This window comes from Tupaia chinensis, unplaced genomic scaffold (assembly GCF_000334495.1).
Source record: "Tupaia chinensis unplaced genomic scaffold, TupChi_1.0 Scaffold000335_1, whole genome shotgun sequence".
NCBI lineage: Eukaryota > Metazoa > Chordata > Mammalia > Scandentia > Tupaiidae > Tupaia > Tupaia belangeri.
Window position 1 is genome coordinate 4,544,875 of NW_006159829.1, and position 25,126 is coordinate 4,570,000.

The 25,126-nt window shown below is 45.7% G+C and overlaps 1 protein-coding gene across 1 annotated transcript in view; it reads left to right on the plus strand.

The window, feature by feature from the left end:
- The window catches only part of FAM135B (family with sequence similarity 135 member B), a 296,886-nt gene that overhangs the window by 195,841 nt on the left and 75,919 nt on the right, over positions 1–25,126 (plus strand). Inside the window, exons 6-7 of the mRNA XM_027773310.1 lie at positions 4,500–4,673; positions 10,607–10,733. Of these exons, the coding sequence (XP_027629111.1) occupies positions 4,500–4,673; positions 10,607–10,733 (301 nt within the window). The remainder of the gene's footprint in view (positions 1–4,499; positions 4,674–10,606; positions 10,734–25,126) is intronic.

The following is a 25,126-nucleotide window of genomic DNA, read 5'->3' on the forward strand; positions in this document are numbered from 1 at the left end:
TCCTTCCTCGCCTTTCTTGTCTCCTGCTTCCTTTAAGCTCATTCTGTGGCTTCGCCCCGCTACTGTGGAGTGAACCGTCAGGTCACGTTGCCTCTCTAGAGTGTTTCAGTTGAGAAATAAGTCACCTTTTCCTCAGGTATTAAAAAACTGGCCAAGGATAATACTGAAGCTCTAAACTCTCATCCAGTTGATAGCTTCTTTCCATTGTCTCCCTTCCCTCCATCCTCCGACTCAGGGTTTCTCTGCTGGGAAACTCCCAGCACAGAAACAGGATTTGGTGGAGGGGGCTCTCTACTTTCTCAGCTCCTTCCCCACTGTGGCCTGTGGGCATTGCAGGGTCACACACAGAGAGAAAAAGGCTTGATGATGTTTTGGAAGGCAAGAACCACTTTCTAGTGACTTAATTCCTCTGCTGTCTCCCTGTTCCCTCAGAAAAATGCTGAGTACACAGTAGGTGCTCTGTAAATAGCTAGGGGCCGTTATACCCCTCACACTTTCAAAGTTCAATTTCCCTCTCAGGACTTCCCTTTTCAAAGACCCCAATTCTGAACTCTAATTGTTAAGAGGTGTCTTATAACACAGGGAGTTAAGCCAGAAGGGATCTGAGCCAAGCTTGACTTCTGCTGAGGTGTCAGAGGCCAGTGAGTCTGGGCATTGAGAATAGACCTGTGGTCCCGCCTGGCCTCTGGGCTGGCAGGAGTATCTGTCCATGGTCCTGTGACTGTTACTGCGTTCATACTGCAGATTCCTCACTCTCTTCTTCATTTGGGACCCACATCTCTGGCCACCTGCTTCTCATCACCACTGCTTCCCACGTGGTGGAATCCTGAATGCTGGAGAAATCCTGTCTGCCTCACGGCATCCCCAATAATTGCTGTTCGAGTCATATTGACCTCTGAGACCTTCATGGAGGCTGGCCTTCTTCCCAACCTACAGACTGAGAACTGAACCCCTCACTGTTATATCTTCTCCACCTGTCTGGGATCTTGATCATTCATACTCCCAGTTACCTCTCTCCCTCCAGAGACATTCACCTGCAGTCCTATAGGACACATTTCCAGTTGTCACAGAACCCTACCAGCCTAGAAATCATTCTCCTACCACTCCTGTAAACAGCCTAATGATAAACCATCGCGGGCACACTAAAGGAGACCGTCTTACACCAAGGCTGTAGTTAATGGAGTGCCTGTGTACAGAAGATTGGCCTGATCGTGTATACAGCAGAGCAGTCTAGGCTCTGCACTCATCAGCAATGCAATATTGGGCAAAACCCTGCCCTTTCCTCAGTCTCAGTAGCGTCACTTACGGAATGGACATCATTACAGAAAATGTATCTCATACTTCTGTTGCAAGAAAGATTATATATATATAACAAGCCAAGTGTGTGGTCTTCTGAATAAGTATCCTCTTCCTTTTTATGGCTTCCTAGGTACACATGGGGTCAGTCTTCATTGCTTTCCTCTCCTTAATACAAAGCACTCAGAGGCTTTGCATGAAGTGTGAGATTCTCTAAGAGGAGCAGGAAGCCAGGAACTGGGGAAGACTGGAAAGGCCATATTTTTTCATTCTCATGAATTGGGTTTAAGGGTGATGAGGCTTCTCTCACACATCCTGGGGGTGGACCTGAGGCGCTGAGACACACAGTCTGCTGGCTCTGTAACACCGTACAGTCTGGGCAGGAGCATGTGGCATCTGGTAGCAGGGATGGGACGGCTCTCAAGGTCCATCTCATCCAGTGGCTCTCCAGTGGGTGGACATCTGGACACATCCGGAGACGGCGTTGGTTGTCATGGCGGGGGGATATGTTGGAGAGCAGTGTTAACGTCTGGAGGGTAAAGGTCAGGGACGTTACTGAACATGCTCTAGCACACAGCACAGCCCCTCCACTACAAAGCATTGCTCAGTTGCAGAGTCGATCTTACTGAGACTGAGAAGCCCGGTCTAGTGGGACCTCACATCTGCGCTTGTTACCCGCACCTGCTTGCACAGGAATGAGGAGCTCACTCCTTCCTGTCACACCCCAGTCTGTCCCTGAGCAGTTCTAAGGGACAGGAACTTCTTTTTTATTTCCAGGAGCAATGCATCATTGTGTACCTGACTTCAATTTTAGTTCTTGTGACCACCCAGAAAAATTCTTGGTCTCAGTGACATCTCATATAAGGGAGACTTACCTCTTCATCTCCACGTTCAATACTAGGGTTTTTTCTCTGTGTGTGCTTTTTGTTGTTGTTGTTTGTTTGTTTGATATTCTGTTTGTTCTAGTTGTTTTTTTTTTTTTATAAGAACCTAGACAGGGGTGGCAGGTGGCATGATGGTTAAGGGTGCTGGACCTCCCACATGGCTGACCACAGTTCGAGTCCAAGACCTAGAGGCTTGTTTCTTGCTTTCTCTCTCTCTGTTCCCCCCGCCCCCATCCTCTTGGGTCAAATTTAAATAAATAAATAAATAAAGTTAAATAAAATAATTCTAAAAAAAGAACTTAGGCAATGTGCTCTCAATGCTATCAAATTTATCTCTACTTTTTCTAATTGGAGACATTGCCTGCCCCAGAAACTGAATTTTGTCTTCATCAGTTGGTTGTATCTATTTTAGAGCTCCTTCAAGAAGAGTCATCACCTCCCTCATTTCTAATGTTTTACGTCTATTAGTGTGGCTTAAATTCTTGTTCACATTTTGACATCTTTGCCATCCTGACATTATCTAACCTTTCATTTTTTGAACCTTAAATATATTTTCATGATTCATAAGAGCCCGTGTCTGTGTGGATTCAAAGCAATACTGAACAGTAACTCAGAGCCGACTGGGATTAGAAAGAGCGAGCCTAGCATTTCAGTTATGCCTGTTTGTGTAAGTGAAGTAGCCCATGTTGGCCTTACTTTTCTATAAATGGAATACTCCTAATTATCCACTGAATTCAGAGGAAAATAACAAACACCATCTTCCATTCTTAGTAAGATCTCAGTAGACTTTCGTTATAGTTAAAACGAATGTAAATGTTAATGGTTTTCCGAGACTCACAGGGTAGGTTTCTTCCCGGTGAAAGAGAGTGTCATCATTGGACCAGCCCCATGGCCTACGGTTAAGGGAACTGGATCTCACGTGACTGACTGGAGTTCTAGTCCCAGCCCCAGCAGCTTGAAAATCACACCAGGCGCATGTGCATGCTCTAAATCCCAACAAGATGGAGAAATCAAGAAGGGATTGAACCGTTGCTTTCTCTCTTTGACTCTCTTCAGCAAATGCTCACTTTCTGGCATTTTTTTATTTGTAGTCTGTATCATCTGGGCTCTAGTGGTGCAGTGTGTGCTTTTACTTGGCATTCACTTGCAGAAAAGCAACAAGGACTTGCAGGAACCGCAGCCCATCAGTTGGGTTCTGGCAGAGTGCTCCACTCACCCTTTCCTCTCTGTGCTTTGATTCCCCATTTATGGAGGAAGGACATCCCTACCCTGCCCGACTCCTAGAAGGTGCTCCAGCCAGGTTCCCACATGCTCTGCCTCAGCGAAACTCACAGAGCCTGAGTGATTGATGAATGGTGGGCAGTCCTCCTGAGAGTTACAAGGCTGGCTTTTCTTTGGAGAAATGTCAATCTGCTCTTTATAATCAAAGATAGCATTAAACCCTGCTTGCTAGTTGGTTGCTGCTTTGGAAATCAAGCACATACACATTACAAAATGCTGGAGCAGGGGTGAGGGAATCCCTGGAATGGATCTGGTCAGACCCTTTACCACTGTGCTCTGGGAGCCATGCACTCTTCTGTTTATTGTCAGTGAGTTAGTTCATACATTAGTTAATACATACCCTTGACCGGTTTCTACAGCATGTCATACTGGGCTAGGTGTTGGGGCTATACAGAGTTCTTGTCCCTAGAAGATCAGAATCTTGGGGCCATCAGGTGGCGTACTGGTTAAGGGAGCCGGACTCACACTTTGGTTGACCGCAGTTTGAGTCTTGGGCGTGGAAGCTTGCTTTCTCACTTTCTCTTTCTCTTCTCTCTCTTCTCTCTATGTCTCTTTCTCTCTCCCTTTCTGGTCAAATTTTTTAAAGAAAAAAGTTAAATAAAATAATTCTTAAAAATAAAAAGTTCAGAATCTAATGGAGCACAGTCACGCAGCCCATGCAGCATGGCAAGTGCAGTGCTGGGCGTCTGGGCAGACGGAGGGAGAGGGAGTCCAGGAGGGCCGCAGCGTTGAGATGAGTGCTGAAATGAGTGCGGGCGTCTTCTTTACCCCTGTGATGTGGGACTGGTGGCAGTGACGGCAGAGCCAGCGTCCCAGATCTGCCGCCTTGCAGCTGCGTGATGCCTGGCCAGTACTTTCCCTCTCTGAGCCTTGGTTTCCTCATCTGGCCAGCATGGGGTAAATGGTTTCTACTAAGTGGAATATTTGCAGGATGGAATAAGCTGATGCTTGGCCCCAGAGGGGTTGTAATATAGACATCCGGGTGATAGCAGGGACAACCCACTGTCACTCACATGAGCTTCCCGGCTTGCCTTCCAGGCTGCGGGATGTGGCTGGGGCGCCGATGATCAGCAGCCGCACGCTTGGCCTGCACTTCCACCCCCGGAAAGGTCTGCACCACCAGGTCCCGGTCATGTTCGACTATTTCCACCTGTCGGTGATCTCGGTGACCATCCACGCTGCTCTGGTGGCTCTGCAGCAGCCCCTGATCAGGTACGAGGCCAGGAGAGGATGCTGGTGTGGGGGCTGGCTTCCTTCACAGGTGCGGCTGAGAGTCGCAGCATTTGCTGGGAAAATGGTAACAGAACCAGGAGCATCTCTGAGGCCACGAGCTGAGACTCTGGTCCTCAGTGACAGGATTGGGGAGGTAGAGGAAGGGGTCTAGAGAGGACACGAGGAGACAGGGGGACCCTGGTGCACAGCCCGGGCCTGGAAACCTGCACACTGAGCTTTACACCAGGAGAAGCTGGCTTCCACACTCGGCTTTCCTCTTTTCCACACAAAAAAAAAACTCTTTCCTAACTAGGCCTTACTGGAGATGTCAGTTCACATCCTGGGCCACACTGTCCTACTTTCTAAAACAGGAGCACTAATGTGTACTTTCTACATGGGTTTTTAGTAAATCCCCAAAGAGGACAATAGTCCCAGATTCTTGGTGGAGGCTCTGCTTTCTATCCACGGTGTTATTCGCTCAAATGCAGAGTGTCCACTTTTTGCCTCTCCCTGTTAGTGACTTGTCCCAGAGAACCTCCAAGTTCTCTGAAGCTCTGAGGTTTCTGAATCCTGTAAGTGGAGGGATGGAGCTGACCCCAGGGTGTGCATGCTGTGCTCACCCAGCTTCACGCAAGCTCCTAGCACGGCCAGACCTATGCATTCCATCATTTCAAGACATCATATACGCACAGGGTCAGAGCGGCCCGTGTGAGCACTGGAGTACTCAGGGGTAGACTTTTGCAACACTGTTTCAGTTTTCTGGGTGACTGCTCTGTGCTGGGAGTTGAAATGTATGAGGGGAAGACTTGGAGCCTTCCTAGCTTTGCTGTACCTGTCCTCAAGCTTCTGTTTTCTGTGAGGGAGTAGAAGTGAGATTCCTGATCTGAGTATGTCTCCATGCAGCTGGGTGCTCTGGCCCTGGAGGTTTTGACCCAGGCATGTGACCTCCTGCTGGCTCTATAGAGGGAAATCCATAGGGAAGTTAGAGGCAGAGCTCCTGGTCTCAGCAAAAGGCCCGGGGATTGGGGGTGGAGAGCTGGCATGCTGCAGCACCCATACCTAGAGTCATGGTTGAGATCCGGTGGTGTGTGGCCCTCGTGCTGTGCTGGGAAGTTTAGATCTTTTCCTGCCCCAAACCTTGACTGAGTTCCTTGATGGAAACTGGGCACTGACAACTGAGTAGACCCTTGTATCGGGGAGACCTTGGGGCTTTCCATTGTTCATTCACTCAGTGGGTATTTATTGGGGCCTGTAGTGCCCAAGGAAAGGAGTAGGATTTACATAACACCACCTTCTTGGTACATGGAGATACTTTGTGGTAGATCTTCCCTCAAGAAGTTCACAGTCCAGTGGGGGTGCAGTCTGTATCCATGAAAGGACGGTCTGGTAACTGCTTTGTAGTGGAGCGTGGTAGAAAATGTGACATGATTGATACTTGTAAGGATATAAGAAAGCGGGCCTGACCTTGGCAGTTACAAGGTAAGTCTTAGAATCCAGAGAGCTGCAGAGGGTACTAGCGGGTGGTTGGAGAACTCATGATGTATTTTTGCATAGAACAACATAGAAAAATATGTCTTGGCTTTTCCAATGACCCAATATCATCCTGCAAAGGCTATTCCCTGATCTTAGGTCACCGGAGGCTTGGCCAGTGTGGCCTCAGTGCAGAGTCAAGGGAGTGATCAATCTGTGGTCAGTGAGGCATGGTCGGGGTAGCTGTGGTGCTGAAGGTGAAGCAATCACCTGGGGTCGGAAGGCAGAGACCCTTGCAGGCGATTCTGGGGCTCTGAGTTGAACGTCATCCCCACCTGAGGTTAGGCCATGTTTTGTCCTATCCCACCACTTATTTTCTAGAGCTCCTTGGACGGATTAGTCATGTAACTTCTCTAAACACCTGTTTCAACTTAGGAATGCATACATTAGTTCAATAAAACACAGAAACAATTTTAAAAACCAAGAGGTGATCCTTCACAAACAGGGAAGATAAAGGGATACAGTGAGATAAAGGGTAAAATGCCACCTGGGAAAAGCTTGGTTCTAGGGAGGAGTTGCTCAGATGCAGCTGCCTCTCCTAGAGGAGCTCCAAAAGGAATAGGCTAGATTCGGGACTTTCAAAGGCTCAGAGTTTGGCAGAAATGCGTGTAAGAAGCAAACTCTAATTTGGCATGATTCCTGTTAATTGTAGAGGCATGCAAAGTATCCTTGAGCCCAGTGTAGGGTGGAGGTTAGAGCTCGGGCTTGAGGACCGGAGAGATCCCGGTTGCAATTCTGAGTGCCCTGCTTGTTAACTCTGCTATCTGGAGCACGTGCCCATCAGTCTCAGTGCACAACGAGGCTACCAGGAGAATTCGGTGAGATCGTACGTGCAAAACCATTCGTTGGCCATTGTTTCAACTGATTCAAATTTATTCAGCACCTACCATACACCAGGCCCTTATCCAGGCCTCATTTCTAGCCCATAATATCCTCTTAATAAGAGGCAGGTAACTTTTAGCATGAAGGAATGGCTCTGAATAAGGGGCATGGGGAATGCCTTTATAGAAGAAATTACTTTGGTGCTCTAATCAGGAGATGAGACGGTGCCAGTGACAACTAACCTGGATGGGAAATGGGGGCCCTGCTTTAGCGGTATGATTAGTGACAGGTTAAGGCATTGAACATTTGTTTATTATATAAGAAGGACACACCAAGGGCTTTCGGCAGGAGAGCAACATGGTCAGACCTGTGTTTTGCAAAATTGCTCCAGCTGCCCTGAGCGCGTTGGACTGGAAGTTACATCAGAGTGGATGCAGTAGGACTGGCTGCACCACTGAAACGGTGGTGAGGGGCTGGTTTTGCTCCTTTTGCTACTGATATCGTTCAAATGAGGATCTGGGAATCTGGGGACTCAGTAAAAAGTTTAACTTTCCGACAGAAACAGTCTCTTGCAAGTTTGTCTGCAGCAAGTTTGTTGGAAAGGAGCACAGATAGGAATTCACAGTAAGAGCTAGGTTTCTCCAGGGATAGGGTAAAAATAGAACCGTCTTCTGTGGATTTTGCAGGAAGGATTTCTATGGGATGGCTCACAGTAGCTGGGAACAAAGGGAACTCTCTAAGGTTGTGGGAAATACGTGTCAACTAGGGCAAGCACTAGCTTTTCCAGAAAAGCAGTTTTTGCAGCATCAGTAAAATATGATCAATAGAAAGCAGGTATGACACTAATGTTTAACCTCAAAAGACTCTTAACCTTCACTGAAAAAGCCTGGAAAAAATAATCCAATCACCAACCTTCAATAGGGTACAATTAGATTACACCTGAGAGATTCTGATGTGCTGAAAAAGCTAGCCAATAGCTATACTTATGTAAATAATGAACTATTTTAATGATTAATTTATAATCTGTCTCCTGAATGAGCCATAGACACACACACACACACACACACACACACACACACACACGTTCTACTTTTCTTCTGGAGTGTTCTTCTATCCACCCTGTAGCTAAATTGTAGCCCTAGTTAACCCTCGAAACAAATTAGAATAACAGCTACATTTTATTGTATTTGTGGTAGTATTAACAATAACTATGTGAACATGATTATTGTACATTTTATTTTTGTATAATCAACAACAATTGCTAACATTGACTGTATCATTGCTTTTTGTCAGATACTTACTTAAAGCTGTCCTTGAGTAATAACAGAGCATTCCTACATGGCTACAATGCTATTATCCACACTTTGACATGGGAATAAACAGAGGCAAGGGGGGACCAGCAGTTAGTGTAATGGCTATGTCGCTGGACTCCCATGTAGTCGACTGTGGTTCGTGTCCCAGACCGGTGGCTTAAAACTCACGCTGGGCACGTGTGCGTGCGTGCCCAAGATCCCGAGAGGAGAACGGAGGAGAAGGGATGGAGAATGGAGGAGAAGGGATTGCGGTGTGGCCATCCCCCCTGGGGGGGTGATTTCTCGCTTTCTGTCTCTCTGTTTCTCTCTATCTGTCTGGTGAGTGCATGCTCCCTATAGCAAAAACCTCTCCAAAACAAAAATAAATAAAAACAAACAGAGGCAAGGGAAGTTCGAACCTGCCCCGTGTCACACAGCTTGTCAGCCGTACTGTGAGGGTTCTAAGCTGGCAGACTGGCTTCAGGGGCTGCCTCTTCACCTTTTTGCCATATTCTACTCTATCATCTCTAGCCATTCATTCTTAATTTTTTTTTTTTTTGAGATATTTTCACTGTAGGGCGCATGTGCTCACCAGACAGACAGAGAGAGACAGAGAGACAGAAAGCAAGAAATCAGCCCCCCGGGGGGGATGGTCACGCCGCAGTCCCTTCTCCTCCATTCTCCTCTTGGGATCTTGGGCATGCATGCACACATGCCCGGTGTGAGTTTTAAGCCACCGGGTCCGGGACGTGAACCATGGTCGATTACGTGGGAGTCCAGCGACATAGCCATTACGCTAACTGCTGATTCCCTAGCCATTCATTCTTTTCACCTGGTTTGTTTTATGAACGTTTCTTCTCCACTCACTGGCCTGGATTTACCTCTACTGTATTACGTGTATAAGTTTGTTTGCCTCCCTCTCAAGATCAACATATTTCCAATGTGAAGGCCATCCATAGCTTGGTCACTGTGCCACTCTATCACCTAACACCCTACCCTGAGTGGTGCATGAGCCTAATCGACACTTGAATAAATGGGTTAAACAGAAACATGATGTTCACTTTATTTCTCTATCATATTTTAAGATGGACATGGGTCTCTTAGATTAAATCCTTCCTTGAGTATCTATAGTACCAGGCAACTTATTCAGACCCTCTTTGCCCTCAGAGAGTTTAAATCTCACTGGGGGAAGAAACCATACCAGTGAAATAGTATTTATAATATATAACCATTTGGATATTGAACAGAACATCTGAACAATGAGTAAAAGTGACCTTAAGTAGACTATGCTAATATATTGACCGGTGGAAATCAGAAAGGAATCAAAGGGAAAAGAAAGAAAGATTTAAGGGACACAAACATGGAAAATTATCTGTTGATAATATGTATGGTAATATCTTTGACTGAACCAATATACAGTGTATTTGGGAGGGGAAATTCATTTGTTATGCTTTAATGATTCACAATGATTGAATGTTAAGTAAATGAAAAAAATAATAAGAGGGAAAATAAAAAGAAATCAGAAGGGTGAAGGTAGGAAGAGATTTTCATAAGCCCAAATAAGATAAATTCAAATAATCACACAGTTTGCTAATCTTTTTCAATTCTAAGATTAACAGATGCCATGTCAGTTGGTCTTTGCAATGAAATGCAGGGCTGGACAGGGTCTGCAGCTTTGTTGGTTGAACGGATTATAACATTCCCAGCTAGCATGAACATAGCAAGTACTTTATGGGCACGAGTCTTTGGTGATGTGTTGGGCTCTTGCTTAAGTCATGGTAATAAATACCAATTTATGTTTTCCATAGGAGAATGGAGGTTCAGGGAGGGGCAGGAGGTTGAAGGAGCTCACTCCATGGTATGCCACCATAAGGAGCAGGAACAGGACTCTGTCCTGTGATGAGGCTGCCTTTGTTCTCTTAAATGGAGCCAGGGCCCCATTCCATCTGGTCCTCCAATTGACATAAACTTGGGGCTCTGCCTCCGTAACTCAGAAGGCCTGTGGCTGGCATTTAGGAATGGTGTCTCTTGGTGCACATTGTAGAGCGTGTGTCATCCTTGGCTCCCAAGCTCACACACCAGTCGCACCTCCCCATCCTCACAGCACCCAGAATGCCTGGTCCAAAACTTGCGGGGAGGTGAACTGCTCATTCTAAATGACTCGCATGGGCTCCCAGTAAAACACTCAGCGGACTCAGTCAATTGCATTAATTGGTTTTATATCCATCTATAGCTAGCCTTCTATCTATCTGGATGCATATATTTATCCTTTTTCTCTTTTCTTTTCAGTTTTACTCGTCCAGGAAGAGGCTCCTGGCTTGGTAAAGGTGGCCCAGACACAGGACAGGAGCAGTCTGTCATTTCTCTGGAAAACTTGGTCTTTGGAGCTGGATACTGCAAGCCAGCCTCGTCAGAGGTAATGTCTGCGCAGGGCTCAGTGGCCCCTGACTCGCAAACGGCCCTTGTCAGGGTGCGCGTCCTCTCACTATCTGCCGTCTATCTATTCTATTGTTGGAAAAGTCATGATGTATTTTTCTGTTTTCCTAGGCAAAGAATGCATCACGACTTTTCTGACAGCCCAATATTTCACTGTAACATTTATCAGACCTGTTCTTAATGCCAAGCCCTTGGGTAGACACAGAAAATATGGTCTTCATATGGTTTATTTTATATGTATTTCTGTTGAAGAACACCGTGCTTTGGTGGTCAGGACACTGTGTGGGTGAAGGGTCTTCTCTCAGACTAAGTGATGACATCAGAAGTCCCTGCCATTGAGCCATGCCTGGTTTCAAAACCCGGCTCCACCTCTCATGTGCTCATCCTTGAGCCTCAGTTTTCCCATTTGTGGAGTGGGGCCCATCTCCAGGAGTGTTACGCAGAGTGTTTGCTAAGTAGATACACATCCCAGCCTTCCCTTTGTTCTGTCTTCCCAAGAAACAGGTTGTATCCTTCTGTGACGTGTAGGACTTTGTCACACACTGTGTTTCTTGTTCCTGTCCCTCCTGAACCAACTAACATAGGATCTATTTTTATTAGTAACCTCTTCCCAATTAACCAGTCTACATTATTCTGGGTTCTCTAGAGAAACAGAACACACACACACACACACACACACACACACATACATACATTTTCACATATAAACACATGCATAAATATAGAGAGAACTGGTTCACATGATTATGGAGGTGAGGAAGTCCCAGAATCTATAGTTAGCAAGCCAGAGACTCAGGAATGGCAGGAACATAGTTCCAGTTAAAAGTCTAAAAGCCTGAGAACCAGGAGAGCCAAGAGTGTAAGTTCCAGTCCAGGGCTAAGTCCAAAGGAAGATAAAATTGATGCGCCAGATCAGAGATAGTCAATAAAAGACAAAATTCTCTCTCACTCTGTCTTTTTGTTCTATTCAGGCCTTCAACAGATGAGTGACTTTCATCCACATGGAAGAGGGCGATCTGTCCTGCTCTGTCTACTAGTTTATGTTTACCTCATCCAGAAATACACTCAGGCCTTCCCAGAACAAGCTTTAACCAAACATCCGGCTACCTTATGGTCCAGTTAAGTTGATACATAAAACTAACTACCACACATCCGTGGTATGTGTAAAATGTTGTCGTTTTTAGCTACCCTGAAAAGAGGTCTCCGTCTTCCCGTGCAGCTGGGCTCCAGACTCAGATTGTTCAAAATATCAGGAGTGTGCTCAGCTTGCTCCCCTGTCGTACCACTTTCTCCAACTTTGTGACCCAGCCAGGAGGTCTGAGTGCAAAATCTGCCCAAGTTATGTCTCCATCTGGCCCAAGCTGCTGTGGTCCATGTTCTTACCATCCTAACAAATATAGAGGAGAGATGTCTAGATCCCTGAGGGACAGGGGACCTAAAGTCAGAACAGGACTTGGTACCATGGAAGGAACAGAAACAGATCCTGTTTAAAGCCAAATAAGACCAGCATGAGGGTGGACCACAATGTCTTGTAGGTTCGGGGCCTGGGGCACCACTCTGCTTCTCAGAATCTGCTGCTCTTGGCCCTGACACAGAACCCAGTAGATAGTGACTCAGTGAGTGAACGTGTGTGGAAGCAGTGAGCCCGGCAGCCTGGGCAGGCGCATCACAGAACCACACATGCATGGTCGGCTCCAGGGCTGCAGCATGGGTTTGGGCAAGGACAGAAAGCAGAGTTTCCTGCCTTTCCTTATCTCAAGGCCCAGTACAGATTCTTCGTCTTACAGTGAGGAATGCAAGGAACATAGTTCCAGTTAAAAGTCTAAAAGCCTGAGAACCAGGAGAGCCAAGAGTGTAAGTTCCAGTCCAGGGCTAAGTCCAAAGGAAGATAAAATTGATGCGCCAGATCAGAGATAGTCAATAAAAGACAAAATTCTCTCTCACTCTGTCTTTTTGTTCTATTCAGGCCTTCAACAGATGAGTGACTTTCATCCACATGGAAGAGGGCGATCTGTCCTGCTCTGTCTACTAGTTTATGTTTACCTCATCCAGAAATACACTCAGGCCTTCCCAGAACAAGCTTTAACCAAACATCCGGCTACCTTATGGTCCAGTTAAGTTGATACATAAAACTAACTACCACACATCCGTGGTATGTGTAAAATGTTGTCGTTTTTAGCTACCCTGAAAAGAGGTCTCCGTCTTCCCGTGCAGCTGGGCTCCAGACTCAGATTGTTCAAAATATCAGGAGTGTGCTCAGCTTGCTCCCCTGTCGTACCACTTTCTCCAACTTTGTGACCCAGCCAGGAGGTCTGAGTGCAAAATCTGCCCAAGTTATGTCTCCATCTGGCCCAAGCTGCTGTGGTCCATGTTCTTACCATCCTAACAAATATAGAGGAGAGATGTCTAGATCCCTGAGGGACAGGGGACCTAAAGTCAGAACAGGACTTGGTACCATGGAAGGAACAGAAACAGATCCTGTTTAAAGCCAAATAAGACCAGCATGAGGGTGGACCACAATGTCTTGTAGGTTCGGGGCCTGGGGCACCACTCTGCTTCTCAGAATCTGCTGCTCTTGGCCCTGACACAGAACCCAGTAGATAGTGACTCAGTGAGTGAACGTGTGTGGAAGCAGTGAGCCCGGCAGCCTGGGCAGGCGCATCACAGAACCACACATGCATGGTCGGCTCCAGGGCTGCAGCATGGGTTTGGGCAAGGACAGAAAGCAGAGTTTCCTGCCTTTCCTTATCTCAAGGCCCAGTACAGATTCTTCGTCTTACAGTGGATGCTGTGGTGTGCCTCCTAGATAATCCTCAGATTAATCCCCCTGTTGCTGGGAGCAGTGGCAGCCAATTCTGCAGGACAGGCCTTCAGCAAAGCCTCCCATGTGTGCTGAAGCTTTTGTATTGACCATGTAACAGTCCAGCTTCTGTTAGAACCCCACCCTGCTGGCCTGAGGGACTCTCCTGTATACTTACTAACTGAACATCTTCAGATCAGACTCCTTTTCCAAGGAATATGACCCGGAGCATGAGAGAACACCAGTAGTCACAGACCAATTGGAAACATTTTCAACACTTATCTCCCAAGCCAAGGGCCTTTGCTGGTCACATAGGTGCATATGAAAATTATTATCTTAAGATATTTTCACAGAAGGAATTCTAATGCACAATTTCTTGCACATCCTCCCAAATCTTGTTCAGATGCTTTTACCACTGTGAAAGCATTCCTTGACTTCCTAGGAAGACATACCTTCTCCTTTTAAAATTTATTTTTATTTATATTTAATCATTGCACATCTATACAGCGTGCAGCATGGTTTTTCCCAGCGTGAATATAGTGCATAGCAGTCAAGTTAAAGATAGGACCATATACATTAGCATCAACAGATAACTTTTAATTTTTGTGTCTATTAAATGTTTGGTTTGTTCTTTTACTTCTCTTAAACACTCTAGGCATCTCTGTCTCTTCTCCACTGGGCTCCAACGAGCTGTGGGTAGACTACCTTCTTCAGTTCAGCATCTCCAGGACCCAACACTGTGCCTGGCACACATGATTAGTGCTCAGGAATTGTGCACTGAATGAAGGTTTGACACAAGTGTGTGTACCGTGAACATGCAGAAAGCTGAGTAGCAAAGAGTGAAGCCACACAGACTGCTCACGGCTTGCTGAGTGACGCTCCCCACAGACCTGGTGTGGGTGTGATGGAGGGCGGCAAAGTGGGGCAGATAACAAGAGCACTTTGGCCCTGCAGATACCTTGCAGATGACGTGACAGGCTTGGCCTAGCCAAATCTCTTTTCCTGAGACTATTGTAATATGGTAGAGAGAAAATTCTGGTTTCAAATACCTGGTATGATAAATACTAAATGATTTGGAGAACCTTTTTAACTCTTAGGGAAACTGCTTTCTTAACTTTGAAACGGGATAATAATATAGACCTTCCTATATATTTTTAGGAAAGAATTTAAGAGTTAATATGTATAAATTTATTATAGAAATAGACTTAGGAGGCACATGAAATAGTGTAGTTCTTTTTCCTTTTGAAATGTCTTTGCATTAGCTATTTTTGAGGATGTGTGTCAAAGCAGACATCCCTGTCTTCTACAAGAGTCAGATGAAACAGCTGATTGTGGGTGCTAAGTGTTGAACTTGCTCATGGAGATTAGCTCTGTGGGATATTTTCAGATTTGATTCTTTTCCTGTGCCTGCTCCATTTGGGTCCCGTCCAATTATGTAGATTCAGTGCTGTGCACACACCCTGTGCTTTCCCACCAGGCGAGGGCTGCCAAGCAAAGAATAATATCCACCGCCCCCTCCCCTGGGAGTCATGCAGCCAAACCCCTGAGAAGCCCAGTGCATTAGCAAATAGCTTCGGAATCCACCAGATTGCACCATCGGCTGGAACGGTTAGAGAACAGGTGTTCTCTTCAAAATAGGCCATTCTTTGCAGAGACATTTGTACAACTTGAGTTTCATGGCAAAACAATCTGAGTGGCAAGAAAATCATGAAAATGAGGGCTGATGCAATGTGCCATGTCCCTTCCTCACTGGCCCAGGCTCCTCTGTGGCCCCCGTTTGTAGAGGCGGTAGAGTGGGGGACTGTGCCCCTTTCCCATCTCAAACCAGCAGCTTTGCACTAGGGGAATCACTGACCTTCTTAGATTCCTGGCTTATCTGTCAAAGGGGACACTAATGCCTGCCTCGCAGGGTTACAGAAAAGATTAAATGAAATAAGCTTTTAAGGACCTTGAGCAGAGATTCTGGCACAAAAATGTCCAATAAAACCTTCTCCTGATATTATTTTTCTTTTAATTTATCCACATAATTAAATCAAATTTCACTCCAACAACCCCCGTGTGTGACGTTCAATGAGGAGCGTCAAAAGAGGTTTTGTCTTTGGCTTCAGCGTTAACCTGTGTGACCTTGAGCCAGCCACTTGCCCTTTATGGCACTTGGTTTTCCAAGGTATAGAAACAGAATTGGATGAGATCATTTCCGAAACTGCCATTAGTCTTTTCTGTGTGGCTTTTACTTAGATATTGCCTGGTACGGCAGGGGGCAGACAGCACATGCTTGCCGTGTTCGTTCAGCTTCACTGGAGGAACAACCAGCACGATGATGCAGTTTGCACTCTCCCTGGGTGTATATAGTTTTAATCAGTGAGTACGTTGCCCCACACACTCACACATAGTTGAGTCCTGAACAAGGGTCTGAGCTATGTGGGTTCGCTCTTTATATGTGAAATTTTTTAGCAAATATGTTGGAAGATACACTGTAATACTGCAAATGTGTCTTAGGAAACACTGCACTCCATGGTTATCGCAGCATTATTTACAATTACTAGGACATGGAATCAACCCAAATGTCCAAAAATAGACCATTGGAAAAAATGGGGCATATGTATTCTATGGAATGCTATTCCCCCATAAAAAAAAGAGAACCTGACATTTGATACAAAGTGGAAAAATATGGAAGACTTAATGCTAAGCGAAGCCGGACTATGAAAGACAGACATTGTATTCCCCACTCAATATATACCGATTGTCTGCACTCTACAGCAGAAACTGAAAGTTCGAAATGTATAGAAGCAGGGAGGGCAACAGTAGGTACTAGAGAGAGTCAGGGCGGGGTGATACAGAAGTGGGTAGTAGAGGGAGGGAGGGGAACAGGGAAAAACAAAACAAAACAAAATGATACATTTAATTGACACAAAAATTAAAGGTTATTTGCTGATGATAATGTATATGGTAATGTCTTTGTCTTGACTGATAGGGACTGATATTCATGCTGGGAAAAGCCTTGTTGTACCTTGTAAATATGTATAGTCATTAAGTGTAAATAATATTTTTTTAAAAAAGAATAAAGAACAACAAGAAACTTGGAGAAGCAGAAACAAAAGAATATAGTCGAGCATGCATATAACATGTGCAGTATGTATGAATCAGCTGTCTGTGGCATTGGTAAGGCTTCTGTTCGGCAGTAGAGATTTGTAGTTAAGTGTTGAGGGAGTTAAACATTATACGCAGGGCTGGTTCCATGGCTCAATGGTTAAGGGAGCCATTTACTTCATGGCCAGTGACAGTTCAAATCCTGACCCCAGAGGCTTGAGAAACACACCAGTGCATGTATGTGCCCCACATCCTGACAGGACAGAGGAATGGAGGAAAAAGGACTGCTCTTTCTCTCTCTTTCTGGCAAGTGCACTTCTGTACCTCTGGCAGTAAAAAAGTAAAATCGTATGCAGATTTTCAATAGATAGAGAGTCAGCGTCTCTGATCTTCACTGAAATAAGTAGGGTTGTTCCCTTGTCCTGACAAAATGACCATGTTGGAGAAATAGACTGTAAGAGAATTTTCCTTGTCTTTAGAGCTTTGTCTCTTGGGTGGGCTTCAGTGCATGCATTTTTTTTTAACCCATCAGCCATTAATTTAACCCTATGTGTAGTAGTTCTGTGTGCGGCAATTGCTAATACAATGACTAAAAGTCAGACTCTACCCTTAATAAGTGCCATAATTTTGTGAGACAAATAAACAATCGAAATATTTAAATCTCACAGTAGTATGAAAAATGTGATGCTGATCACTTCAAATCACATTTTTAATACCTACTCTGCCTCCAGGTGCTCTGTCAAACTGATCATGCACATATACCACTTAAATCCATGCAACGACCCTTCTGTATTTCCTTTTATGGATGAAGAAATTGAGACAGAGACTAGCTATGTCTGCACCATCACAGCTGGGCAAGGGTCAAGCTGTAGCTTTAACTCAGTGAGTGTTGCTGTTTTCCCATCTCCATTAATGGAAAACAAAACAAAGGGCATCCTACCTTCTAGCAGACTCTGAGCTGGTTCAGGAATAGCTGTGTTTCTTACCTCTTCACCTTGTACCCCTACCACATGGTATATGCTTAAGGAAGGCTTTGTTGAATGAATGTTAGATACTATGAAAGTCAAGAGCGTCTGAATACATTAGAACAAAAGCTTTTGCAAATAAGAGTGTTAAGCATTTAACTTTTCCAACAGATCTATTCCCAGTACTTTGAGCCCCCTGCTCCTTTGCTCCCCTGTGGAGATCACAGGTGCCTGCCCCTGCTGTGCATAGTGTTGGCCACCAAAGTGAACCCTCTCTCCGGTGCTCTGCTTAACTTAGAAGATGATTTCACAGACAGAGGAACATGTCATTGAGAGAATGTTCAAGGTTGCCACGCGAAGATGTCTTCCTTTGAAGTTGGATTGCAGACAACTGTAGAATAGTACTTGCCTTGAAGAGAATAATGCACATGCCCGGTCTGCTTTAGCATCACAAAGCCCCTTCCAGGCTGAGCCTTGTTTCATGAAAAGCCCTTCCCTACAGACAGAAGGTCTGTGTCTGGCAGGAGGGGAGGAGGGGGAAACAAGGAAAGCGCTGACTACCTGGCAGGAATTTCCCCTTCAGGTGTGCTCTTCCTTTCACTCTTTCGCCCCTATTTTTATTATGTTTGTTGCACGTTACCCTTACTTCATATATGCTTTCTTGTAAATATCCTCACATCCTTCTCACGAGGACCCTACGTCATCTATGCAAGATAAAGGCAATCTCTGTGACTGTGAAGCATAGTATGTTGCCTCTGGGAGGAAGGCAGGGATACCGCCATTGATCTGTCCACTAGTCAAACATTAACCACCAGCCATGGCCCAGGGTTATGCCAGGAGTTCAATGTGCTTGTTCTTACGCTCACTGTTTTCATCACAGTAACTTTGTAGTGTATTGTCATGTCACAAAGTGTGATATCTTCAGCTTTTTTATTACTGAGATTGCTTTGGCTACTTGGGGCCTTTTGTCTCTCCATGTGAATTTTTGTGCTCTGTGATCTGTGCTGGGCGCAAAGGACAAAGACTACGTGACTCAGTTTATAGGAGGAATGTAATACAGTGAATTCAGAAATACAGGGCGTATGATGGTGGTTGCCAAGACTTGAGGGGGAGAGAAAGCTGTAAGCTGCTGTTCAAGGGGTATAAAGTTGTAGTTAGGCAAGAGGAGTAAGTTCTAGGTCGCTGCTCCACATTGCACCTACACTTAGTGGGACTGTGCACTTAAAATTTTGTTATGAGGCTAGATAAAAAATTAAGTACCATTACTTGAATTAAAAAAAGAAGAAAGATTAAAAAGAAGTTCCAAGAAATCACAGTAGCTATTTAAAGAAAAATGTTTTATATTTGAAGACCTATGTTTAATGATTTCCACTATTTAAGACTTATGATGGCAAGCACTGTTGTTCCTTTCCTTTAAAATTCAATGGCTTTCAAAGTTTTTTTAAGAGATTGTTTAATAAAATCTTGTAAAATAAATTGCGAGCTGCTGTATAGTAAACAGGCTATGGTGAGCTTTGAGTAGATGGTCCATTAATTTGCATATGAAGCCAATGTAATTCCATACGTCATTTCCAAAAGAGCCGTATAAATCAGTGAGGCTGAGCTTCCCTGTAGGGTCTAGAGTATTGCTTATTTATGTGTCCCCCTTCCATTACCAAAAGTTGCCTTGACTCCACATCGTCTGTTTTTGGCTGGCTGGCTTCTCTCCAGTGTTTGTAGCCATGACGAGCGATGCCTTGTGCTAAAGATGAAGCAGGCGCATCCCTTTGCAGACCGTCCAGTGTTCTCCCACCGTGTCCTGGGCACAGTGTGGTGCATGGCAGCTTTGGACATGGCAGACTCTCGATGAACACACACTGAAGAAGTTGGGGTGAGGAAACTGAGGGGCATACAGACTAGGACACTGGCTTTAGAGTAGGAAAATACGGGAGGACTGAGGTCGAGTTTTTCCATGTATTATGTGTGATCGTAAGCCTTTTAACCACTCTCAGCCTCTGTGTCTTCTTTTCTTCCTGACGAGAATAAAATCTGCTCTCCCATAAGGTTTGTCTGTGATACAGAATGGGGAGGGGGAAGCGTTTCCCTCTTTTTTGAACCCATTTCAACCCTCTTTCTTCTCTTTTCCTATTCTCCATTTCATGGGTGTTGTGATGGTGACACTGCAAACTCATCTACTTTATAACGTAAGTGTATCAGCTAAAAGTGGTGAGCACTTGGATATTTTAATGCACTTCCTTGCCTGCCCCCAAATACAGTCTCATTAGGTAACTGAGAAAACTAACACACCGATAACGTTAGCGCATTGGCCAGAGTTAGACAACTGGTTCCATGCAGAGCTGGCTTATAAGCCCAGGGCTGCCTGCACCACACCTGCCGACGGCTCAGGTCACCTGACCTCTCACCTGCTGGTCTCCTTGGATTCTCGCAGTACGAGGGTGGGCCTGCCTGTCTCGCGCTGCACCCAGCACAGAGCAGTCTGCAGCCACTCTCCTTCACAGGTAATTATACTGATTTCGGTCCTTTCTGCAATTGAGAAACCCGAGTCTCAGCATCTGCCGTGCCTTTACTTGGATGATGGTTGTGTTTCGCCCTCGTGTGTGAGGTTACGTGAGAGCTGGTGAACAAGTCTGCCTGATCTGTAACTCTTATGGAATTTCTAATGTAGCCGGGAAAATAGAAGGTTTTGCAAAGGTCATTTTGTGTGAGATAAACGTGAAGAAAGCACACCCTGTAGCGCTGATGCCTCTAAGAGGCTGGGCAGTCTGGAAAGGGAAGCGGCTACTTCTTCAGCACAAGCATCTCACATCACGCCTAGAAGCACTGGAGAGAAGCCAGCCAGCCACAGCAGGCGATGGGGACCACTCTGGGGCAATGTGAGGAAAGCTCCCCTGAGGAAGATTTTAAGCAGATTATCAGCTAGCAGGTAGCAGAGCTCACAACTGAGTTTATAGCCGAGTCTTTTCCTGCAAACAAGTGCCTTCCTAAGTCCTCTTCCAACTCCAGGCATCAGTATGGCCTTCCAATATATCTGATCCATCTTTCCTTTTCAAGAGAATGCCCTTGGGGGCAGCAGGTGGGAGTGGTTATGGCGCTAGAGTCCCACATGGTTGACTGCAGTTCAAGTCCCAGATCCAATGGCTTGAAAATCACACTGGGCGCACGTGTGTGTGCCCTAAATCCCAGGAGGAAGATGGAGGAGGAGGGATTGAGGTGTGGCCGTTCCCTCGGGGGTGAGGGATTTCTCACTTACCCTCTCACTTCTGTCCATCTCCGGTAAGCACATATGCCGTATGGCAAAAGCTTGAGAGAGAGAGAGAGAATGGTCTTTCCTTAATTTTTCTAATTTATTCAAAATGGTTTTTTTTGCTGTTAGAAATGTTTTAAAAGAATTATGTAATTTTTAAATCATTATTATTATTTTTAAATTTGCTACAGAGCCTGTGTGCTTGAGAGAGAAAATGAGAAAGCAAGCAGCCAGGTCTGGGACTCAAACCATGGTTGGACATGTGGGAGTCCAGCACCCTAACCAACAAGCTACCTGCTGGCCCCTGTTGTGCTGTCTTTACGGGTCACCTATTTGAATTGCCCTTGTACGTTACACAGTGTAATCCAGAGAGTGATGGGGCCCCTAGAAGGGAAGGGACAGGAAGGGGGTCAATCTTTTGATAGTGGTCCCTTACTGAGGACAAAAGGCAGTCAGGCCCCTCAGGGCTGTCAGAAAAATGCATGTTGAGGGGAAGGAGCTCTAATTCCTGTTACAAATGATAAATTGTCAATTGAGTAAAGCCAAAGGACAAGGGGTAAGGAGTGAAAAAAAAATGACATATTCATGAGCTCCAAAGAGATCTGTTTGGCCAGACATAGGGCTGCGAAGGCCACCAGTAGTCTAATCATAGAGACCCTGTGAACCAGGTTTACTACAAAGAGATTGTAAGCGAGAAGATGCCATGATAGTATTTATTAGCATTCTTGCTGCTTATAGAGAATTAACTGCATGAAAATAGTCTTGAGGCAGAGAGTTAGGGCTGAAAACTATTGCAGTGGTTTAAGAAAAAGTGAAATAGTGGCTTGGGCAAAGTAGAAGTGGAATAGACCAGGAAGAAGAGTGGATGTCAGAGCTGCAGACTGTGGTTCGAGTCCTAGATCTGGTGGCTTGCTTTCTCACTTCCTCCCCGCACACCCGTCTCTGATCATGTTAATAATAATAATAACAATAAATACAATAAATTTAAGAAAATGGAGCAGAGAGGACCTTCCACGAAGTGGAGTTGGCTGTTGACTGTCAAGGGCTGTAAGGCCTTTGCTATGAGCTATCTTCCTAATGAGGAGAACTGGCAAATGTGAGTCACGCTACACTCGGTGCCTGAAACTATGCGCCTTGTGTGATGCCAATATAGATATTTGCATTTTAAAATAAATGAACATTTACTTATTTATATGTCTGAGGGAATGAATACTTGGCCAGAGAGAGAGAGAGAATAGGAGAACAACCCCTGCCACCCCCCATGGGACATGCATGCTTCTTCTTCATTTCCTCTCCTCTATTGCTCCATTCCATTGGGATTTGGGGACACAAACACATGTGCCCAGCATGTTTTTTCAGCTGCAGGGCTAGAGTTTAGACAGCAATCAACCATATGGGATTCAGCTAGGCCAAAGGCTGGCCCCAAACAGCGCACATTTTACTGAAAGAAGAGGACATATACTATCCCCTCTGCCCATAATATCCTTCTCTGGCCCTGTCCCATCCCTCTTTTCACTGAAAGGACTCCTGTTCATCCTTCAAAACCCAATCTGATCATCACCCTCTGACCTTCTTTGACCCACGGTACTCTTTTTGTTTGTTCCAGTCTGTAGATTGGACATGCTCCTACGATCTCACCTCAGTGTGATAATTGTGTAACAGGTCTCTTTGTTCCACTTGAAAACACTGTGAGGGCAAAATCATCCATTTCAATACCCACAGTCCAGTCTCTTCCAAGGACGCTGTACCTTCCTTTCCCAGGGTGCACCAGCACTGCCCCCTTGAGGAGGCGGACTTGGTCTGTAACTAGAATTTTACACGGAGAAGAGATTAGGGACCATAGTAGGGAGCCCAGGAGTGTTTGCATTTACCTGTTATTCATAGCACACCCTCAGGATGCCCCAGTACAGCATTTACCTGGGAGGAGGAGGGGGTCGAAGGAGCCGTGAGCCCTCTTCCATTGCCTGGGCACAAAGGAGAGCTGACCACAGGCAAACCCTGCTACTGTTCCATGGAATTTAACACCCCAGCCAGCCAGGACACTCCTTCTGAGGACCGTCTGTTCCTTATGTGCTCCAGAACCATAATAGCATCATATCCAGGGAAGGACGGGAGCGGAGGAGAAAATGCATCCCCTTTGAAGCCAGACACACCTGCTCTGAGGCTGGATGGAGCAATCTTCATCTATATTTGATGCTTCATTTTACAAATGTTCATGGAATTATCTAATAAATTATGTATACTAGATTCTGGGAATTCAGCTAGGAGCAAAACACACCTTTGTTGTCATGGAGGAAATGAGACAAAAACACAGAAATCATTACTTACTAATAATTGTTTCAAGAACAAAGCTGCTATTATACCATGAATCAAACCTGGTCTGTGAGGTACAGGAGAGCTTCCTTGAGAAAGGGAGATGGAAGCAGCGACCTAGAGAATAGGTAAGATGCAGCCAGGAGAAGTGAGCTGTGAGAGGGCAGCGGGGATGCGGGGCTGCCCTGTGTGGTTGTGTAAGCTGTGCACTACTCACAGGTGCCTGGCCAGGCGGGCGTGTCTGGGCCGAAAGGCTGTGCACTCTCTACTTTGCCATGCTGTGCGTCAGTAGGGCTGTGTTTACTGAGGACGCACCTTGTGTATTAATCTCCCCATCTAAGAGGGAGGCCTCTTTTTGGTTAGCACAAAGGCAATCTCTGGGTCCACAATCGTTCTGGAGAAGGAAGAATATTTGAGGCCAAGACACTGTCGTGGCCAAGGCCCTGAGGTGAGAAAAGGTGGTCTGATGAGGATGCTCCAGCCAGCGAGGTTGAAATCTTGAGAGGTTGAGGGACGTGAGTGGAGGTTGTCCAGGTGGGCAAGAGCCCCCTTCTACAGCACCCTGCAGACTTGTGCAGGGATGAGGATAGCGGGGCTGTGATGGCCCAGCATGGTTTGAATCTCGGCACCAGCCCAGTGCCTGGCAGGGTTTCGGGCTCTGCAAACCCAAGCTGGTGTTACTGGGATCCCAGAAACCCAACAGCCTCGTCTCACAGTGCTGCTGGCCTCCAGCCACCCTCCCATATGCAGGCACTGTAGCAAGGTGATTGTTACTGAAGAAGACGGCCCTGAAAGGAGCATCAGCCGCTAGGACTGGAAGCAAGGGAGGAGGATGGAGGCTGCCTCAGTTGTGATGGTTCTTCAGAGCAGTGGTGTTTGGGTGAGTAAAGATTAGAGTATTGCACTGACTGTGGCTCTGATCCACATTATGAATGGGTTCACCATGTGTTCCAGCACAGAGAAAGAAATCTGGGAAGTGGTTCCCCAAATACTTTCACTGGAACAAATATTGATTATCAAGTTAGAGAAAATGTGCTGTTATAGCCAAAAGGCAGTTAGCATGGGTGTTGGATCTAACTCTGTTAAGATATGCTAAGTGTTGTGTGGATTTGGAAGCAAAGTATGACCATAAAACAGTTCACTGTTAATGAATTAGTGGGGACCAATGCCTCTCATCTGGTCTTGCTGAACGGCAATGATTCGTTAATGACTTTGCACAGAATATTGTTACTTGTTTTTTTCTCTTGCTACCCAGTCCATCTGAGTGTTCCTCATGGGTGTCTTGATGGCAAAAAATAGAACTTTTCTATTTAATATGGTCATAGAGAAAGGGACTGTAATGTAGGAGCCAAGATTTTGAGACTCTAGAACTCTGTTCTCGAGTGTCTGTGTTGTGTGATTGCAGCAGGGAAGGCCACATGGAGATGGGCTCAATCAGGAAATGCGGGATCTTGGACTCTGGGTAGGGAGGGTGTGGAAGAGAGTGATGAGATGGTTCCAAGTTCCACTCTTTCTTAGGCATATCTGAGGACTACCCCTCCCAGACTGTAGGCAGTTAGGTTTGAGCCAAGCACGTGGGTTCTGACCAATAAAGTGGGAGTGGAAATGACAAAAGCTTGTTCTGGTCTTTGTCCTCAGAGTGTCTTGCTTAATACTTTTGTTTTCCCCATAGGGTGCATACACTTGGTAAGGAGAGACAGTGAGAGGGAAAGTGAGAAATCACTCTCTCCCCCTATGGGGGGATGACCACGCCACAGCTCCTTTTCCTCCATTTTCCTAGAATTTGGGGCATGCACCCACATGTGCCCTGTGTGAGTTTCAAGACACTGGATCTAGAATCAGAACCATGATTGGCCATGTGGGAGTCCAGAGCCTTACCCACTATGTTGCCTGCTGGCCCCTCTTGCTTGATTCTTTGGTCTTCCTTTCCTCTATTGATGACAGAGACATATGTCTAACAT